Source organism: Piliocolobus tephrosceles, chromosome 4 (genome assembly GCF_002776525.5).
Source record: "Piliocolobus tephrosceles isolate RC106 chromosome 4, ASM277652v3, whole genome shotgun sequence".
Lineage (NCBI taxonomy): Eukaryota > Metazoa > Chordata > Mammalia > Primates > Cercopithecidae > Piliocolobus > Piliocolobus tephrosceles.
Genome location: NC_045437.1, coordinates 49773077 through 49779829, shown reverse-complemented (window position 1 = coordinate 49779829; position 6753 = coordinate 49773077). Strand labels below are relative to the sequence as shown.

Genomic DNA, 6753 nt, shown 5'->3' with positions numbered 1-6753 from the left:
TTTGAGACGGAGTCTCGCTCTGTCGCCCAGGCTGGAGTGCAGTGGCCTGATCTCAGCTCACTGCAAGCTCTGCCTCCCGGGTTCACGCCATTCTCCTGCCTCAGCCTCCCGAGTAGCTGGGACTACAGGCGCCCGCCAACACGCCCGGCTAATTTTTTTTTTGTATTTTAGTAGAGACAGGGTTTCACTGTGTTAGCCAGGATGGTCTCGATCTCCTGACCTCGTGATCCGCCCGTCTCGGCCTCCCAAAGTGCTGGGATTACAGGCTTGAGCCACCGCGCCCGGCCCACCATCAGCTTTTATCAAGAGATTATTATAGAAAAGGACCATATTATCTAAATACATTATTTTGTATTTATTATAAGACACTGTTGGCCAGGTGCAATGGATCACATCTATAATCCCAGCATTTTGGGTGGCCGAGGAGGGAGGACCGCTTGAACCCAGGAGTTTGAGACCAGCCTGGGTAACATAGTGAGACCTCATCTCTACAAACAAATACAACATTTAGCCTGGCATGGTGGCACATGCCTATAGTCCCAGCTGCTAGGGAGGCTGGGGTGGGAGGATTGCTTGAGCCCATGAGGTAGAGGCTGCAGTGAGTCATGATCACACCACTGCACTCCAGCCTGGGCAACAGGGCAAGATTCTGTCTAAAAAAAAAAAAGAAAAAAGCTAAAACATTGTTGGCAATTTAGCCATTATATTTTCTCAAAAGTTTCATGTCAGAAAACATTTTTAGAAATGAATTTCAGGATAATATGAATGACTTTCTCAGAATGAGTGTTATAAAACATTATATTTTCCTGTTTTGCCCTGGTTTCCATCTAATGAACACTCCAAACATGTAGCTTCTATGATCTGCTTTTCCCTACTCTGTGGTTCTGATTTACTGCTTCTATTTCTATCACCCTCTGCGTCACTTCTTACCCTTTTCAGCAAAGAAAAACAGGAAAGCTTAGTTAACGAAACTAAAATTCGTAACAGCTGACTCCTACACGATTAGTAATATATACTGTTTGAAAAGAAATATTTCAAACAAAATGGCTATCTACTATAAAGATTTCATTTTATGATGATGATGATGATTATTTTTTGAGATACAGTCTCTCGCTCTGTCACCCAGGCTGGAGTACAGTGGCACGATCTTGGCTCACTGCAACCTCCGTCTCCCAGGTTCAGGTGATTCTCCTGCCTCAGCTTCCTGAGTAGCTGGGATTACAGGTGAGTGCCATCATGCCCAGCTAATTTTTGTATTATTTATTTATTTATTTATTTTGAGACAGAGTCTCACTCTGTCGCCCAGGCTGGAGTGAAGTGGCATGATCTTGGCTCACAGCAAACTCTGTCTCCCGGGTTCACACCATTCTCCTGCCTCAGCCTCCCATGTAGCTGGGGCTAAAGGTGCCTGCCACCATGCCCGGCTAATTTTTTGTACTTTTAGTAGAGACAGAGTTTCACCGTATTAGTCAGGATGGTCTCTATCTCCTGGCCTCGTGATCCACCCGCCTTGGCCTCCCAAGTGCTGGGATTACAGGTGTAAGCTACCGCGCCCGGCCTAATTTTTGTATTTTTAGTAGAGATGGGGTTTCTCCATGTTGGCCAGGCTGGTCTCGAACTCCTGACCTCAGGTAATCTGCCCGTCTCAGCCTGCCAAACTGCTGGGATTACAGGTGTGAGCCACCACGCAAGGCCAGGTTTCTTTTTTTATTTTTATTTTTTTGAGACAGTTTTGCTCTTTCCCCCAGGCTGGAGTGCAGTAGTACAATCTTGGCTCACCACAACCTCCACTTGCCAGGTTCAAGCGATTGCCTCAGCCTCCCAAGTAGCTGGGACTACAGGCACCTGCCACCACACCCAGCTAATTTTTGTATTTTTAGTAGAGGCAGGGTTTCACCATGTTGGCCGGGCTGGTCTCAAACTCCTGACCTCAAATGATCCACCCACTTCAGCCTCCCAAAGTTCTGGTGTAAGCCACCGCGCCCGGCCAGGTTTCATTTTAAATATTTTCTATGGTGGTGTTCCCTTAAGATCATTTTAAATATTACAATATATGTATTAGTCTTTCTAAATTCACCTGAATATAAGAGATATTAGAAATAGAATTATAGATCTGACAGATAAGAAAATATTTAGAAATACAGTCATCCTAGAATTTTTCTACAAAACATTTAAAATTCTTATAAACTTCACTTGACTCTTTCTCAACTGATAAATGGTTTCAAATTATAATTTGACATTTTAAATTGAAGCAATATGAATTCTACAGAATACTGATAAATAAAAATTGGTATCAACTAAGAGAAACTAAGATTTCTAAAAAATAACAGCTACTTTGTTTATACTGGAAGATCTACTTCATTTCTCTCATGCTATTTTAATGTATTTTTAAATAAACGGATATAATAATACTCAATTGATCATTAACTTTTTTTTTTGAGACGGAATCTCATCGTGCCAGTGCAGTGGCATGATCTCAGCTCACTGCAACCTCTGCTTCCTGGGTTCAAGTGATTCTCCTGCCTCAGCCTCCTGAGCAGCTGGGATTATAGGCGTGTGCTACCACGCCTGGCTAATTTTTGTGTTGTTAGTAGAGATGGAGTTTTGCCATGTTGGCCAGGCTGTTCTTGAACTCCTGACCTCAGGTGATCCACCCTCCTCGGCCTCTCAAAGTGCTGGGATTACAGACGTGAGCTACCGCACCCGGCCTGGCCATAAACTTTTGATGGGCTCATGAACCAAAACCTAAACCTAAATTTCTGCTCCATTTTTTCTAAGAATATTTTATTAATTCGTCCAACCTAAGGTTTTTCCTGTATTCCTCAATTTCATTCTCAGAAGCATACATTTCAATAAAGTTTAATTAGATAGATCCATTTAATGTCATGTTTCAATGACATTTTCCACATTACTTCCTTCTTGGCAGTCTGCCTTTAATCACCGAGCACTTTTATTATAAAGTTTTTCCACTAAACATGGTCTTATTTAAACGAAACAGAAGAGTACTAGAAAAGGGATATTCCTGTTATGTTATGGTTTGTGGATTCCAATAGTTCATCTGCACATGTAATATCCAATGACTCCTTTTTTTTCATAGTTGCTAAATATTTAAGTAAACCACAACCATATGTGAAGTTTCAATTATATTTGCCCACACTGGATTAAGTGTGCTTTATCAACTTGTATTATAAACAAAACAACTAAAATTACATCTACTTATTGCCATTATAATTCATAGTTACCATCCTCTTTAAGGTGCTTCCAATTCATCCATTTTGTTGCTTTTTTACACACGTTAGCCATTTGTGTCAATTGTAGTGCCTGGTCATTTTTCCTCATTAATTGTTGCTCAAATGCAATTCTGAAAGCATCTGCCATCACGTAAGCTTCTTCTTTACTCTTCTGCAAAAGTTCCAACTGGTTTCGAAAGAAAGTTTGGGAGGTGTTAGAAGCAAAACCAGAACAATTCTTGCTGAATCAAATTAACACACGCTATCTCCCTGCCTAGCACTGGTCTATTGCCTGTGTTTGATCTAGTTTATCTGCTTACACTAATTAATACTTGCTACTTCTGCAGTAGCAGTTTACTCTGATCCAGAGGATCAGCAGTTTCCCTTCTGATGCCTGTCAACTGCCTGGTAATCTAACCCCTGGACCTCACTACCCCATGCAGGCCCCGTGTGTGTGTCCTGCTCAAGTCCTGGGAGAAAGGGCCCAGTATGAAAGATAGGAGGATGCCAAAGGCTGCATTTCAACTCAGCTTTGGCCATTCCAGACCACACCACTGAAAATAATGATGAATACCACCTTTCAAATACTTCTCATACATGACCTTGACTTTGATCAATGTAATCTCATGTTTTCCTTTTTCTTTTCTTCTTCCTTTTTCTTCCTCTTCCTCTTCTTCTTCTTCTTCTTCCTTTTTTTTTTTTAACGGAGACTCACTCTGTCACCCAGTCTGGAGTACAGTGTCGCGATCTCAGCTCACTGCAACCTCCGCCTCCTGGGTTCAAGCAATTCTCCTGCCTCAGCCTCCTGAGGAGCTGGGACTACAGGCACATGTTGCCATGCCTGGCTAATTTTTTGTATTTTAGTAGAGATGGGGTTTCACTGTGTTGCCCAGGCTGGTCTCAAACTCCTGAGCTCAGGCAATCCGCCTGCCTCGGCCTCCCAAAGTGCTGGGTTTACAGGCATGAGCCACCGCACCCAGCCTTTTTTGTTTTTGTTTTTGAGACAGGCTCTCTCACTCTGTCACCCAGGCTAGAGTGCAGTGGTGTGAACATGGTTCACTATAACTGTGACGTCTTAGGCTCAAGTGATTCTCCCACCTCAGCCTCCCAAAGTGCTGGGATTACAGGCATAACCCATTGTCCCCTCATGCTTTTCTTAATGAATGGCTACTGTCCAACTGTTGGCTTTCCTGTATACTTTAAAGACTTTATTTTGGGCGGGCGTGGTGCCTCATACCTGTAATCTTTGGGAGGTAGATTACACTTTGGGAGGCCGAGGCGGGCGCATCATGAGGTCAGGAGTTCAAGACCAGCCTGGCCAACATAGTGAAAGCCCATCTCTACTAAAAATACAAAAATTAGCCAGGAGTGGTGGCAGGCGCCTGTAATCCCAGCTACTCAGGAGCCTGAGGCAGAGAATCACTTGAACCCAGGAGGCGGAGGTTGCAGTGAGCTGAGATTGCACTACTACATTCCAGCCTGGGTGACAGAGCGAGACTCCGTCTCAAAAAAAACCAAAAAAACCAAAAAAAACAAAACAAAAAAAAAACACTTTAATTTTAAAAATTTAATTGTGTCCTATTTTATTCTATTTTAAGTTCTAGGATACAGGAGCAGGATGCAGGTTTGTTACCTAGGTAAACGCGTGCCATGGTGGTTTGCCACACCTAAGGACTTTAAATTCCATACCTTCAATAAAGGTAAAACATTTTAGAATTATGGTCCATGTACTACTGTATTTGTAAGTAAAGACCAAATATAATGGCAGCTATCATTTGAATTAATGTCTGGCATGTTCCTGGTTCTGTGCTAAACATGTTATGTCTATTTCCTCACAGCAACCATCCAAGGTAGTTATTACCCTCCACTTAACATAGTAGGAAAACTGAGACCTGCCCTGTCCAAAGCCACACAACTACTAAATGGTAGAACAAAGATGCAAACTTAGGTGTGGCTGGTACAAATGTTCCTTTCACTGTGCCTTGCTGCTGCTGTCCAAATATACGCCATGCTTATCTCTCCATTAATCAGTGTTGCTGATCCTAGTGATTTTAAGCATAAATGTACATTTTCCTTCTATTATATAGTAATTTTAGGGCCATGTACAGATGAGAACAATATACATTTTAGTAATATTAATGATACACTTAGGCAAACGACTTTAAGCTTCAAATATCATGCCAAGTACTTTTTTTTTTTTTTTTTGGAGAAGGAGTTTCGCTCTTGTTGCCTAGGCTGGAGTGCAGTGGTGCAATCTCGGCTCACTGCAACCTTTGCCTCCCCAGTTCAAGAAATTCTCCTGCCTCAGCCTCCCAAGTAGCTGGAATTACAGGTGCCTGCCAACACGCCTGGCTAATTTTTTGTGTTTTTAGTAGAGACGTGGTTTCACCATGTTGGCCAGGCTGGTCTTAAACTCCTGACTTCAGGTTATCTGCCTGCCTTAGCCTCCCAAAGTGCTGGGATTACAGGCATGAGCCCCTGCACCCTGTCCCAAGCACTATTAATATTTGTATTTTGGAACCAGGTAAACAAAATCCAGTTAATAAGTTGATGCTATCACATAAAAACTAAGCGTAAGCTCCATAGTCAATAACTACTAAAATGAAGTTAATTATTGCAAACACGTCCATTTATTCTGCTATTAACAGAGAAACAAAACTAAAGCTTTTGCTGTTGAGATAATGCAATACCTCTTGTTTGAGCTGAAGAAGCAGTTTCCGAGTGGATGCTGCCATTCTGGCACAAGAACAGGGGTTCCCTCCGGGCCCATGACAAAGGCAGGCTCCGAGGACTGCAAGCTTTAAATTGAAAAACATTGCTCCTGTTACTAAGTGTTGCACTGTTTTAGCTGCACACAAACACAGGGGCATTTATGCACATACCCGTGCACACTACTACTCAGGCATCTGATCCAAAAAAACTGGAAAGAAAAAAAGAAGAAAGCTGAGACTGGAATCTTAGAATACAAATGGAAATTAACTACAAACAACGAAAAGAATGTCATGACTTGGAACACAAAAGGGAATTTTACTTTCTTCATCTCACTCTTAAAACCTTTAATCCTGGCACCACTCTCCTATAGGTCTGAGTCCTTGGCAGGAGTTTAGCCTAACGATATGGTTAACACTAACATCCACAGCCCACCTTTCCTGTGACAGTGTGGCCCTGATGCCCGGCATTCACTACTGCCAATTTCCTCTAAGGAGAGTCATTTACTCAGAAATGACAAGGGAATTTTAATATATCAATGAGAAAAACAGTCATCCCTCCACTCCTAAAAAAATTTTTTAAAATATGATTGATTCCTGTGTAAAAGAATAGAACTTCAGCACCATCCAAACTTATGCCAAGGATGAAGTTAAGCCCTGGAGACTGAGTCAGGCAGCATGTTGGAAATTCTGCTTCTAGATTAGAGAGTAACCCTCTTCCTTGTTGCTCTTGTTCTGTAAATGAGGAGGAGAGACCAGAGACCAGACCTTTCTGCTTCCATCACTGACCTCTGTTATAGATTAGCTGTCTTATT

The 6753-nt window shown here is 42.2% G+C and overlaps 1 protein-coding gene across 9 annotated transcripts in view; it reads right to left on the bottom strand.

Annotated features, from left to right (window-relative positions):
* CCDC125 (coiled-coil domain containing 125) overlaps positions 1-6753 on the bottom strand; it is a 51332-nt gene that overhangs the window by 7492 nt on the left and 37087 nt on the right. For all 9 annotated transcript variants that reach the window (XM_023207908.1, XM_023207912.1, XM_023207913.1 and 6 more), the window contains 2 exons: positions 5921-6028; positions 3243-3417 (listed from right to left, as the gene is read on the bottom strand). In XM_023207908.1, coding sequence (XP_023063676.1) covers positions 3243-3417; positions 5921-6028 — 283 coding nt within the window. The remainder of the gene's footprint in view (positions 1-3242; positions 3418-5920; positions 6029-6753) is intronic.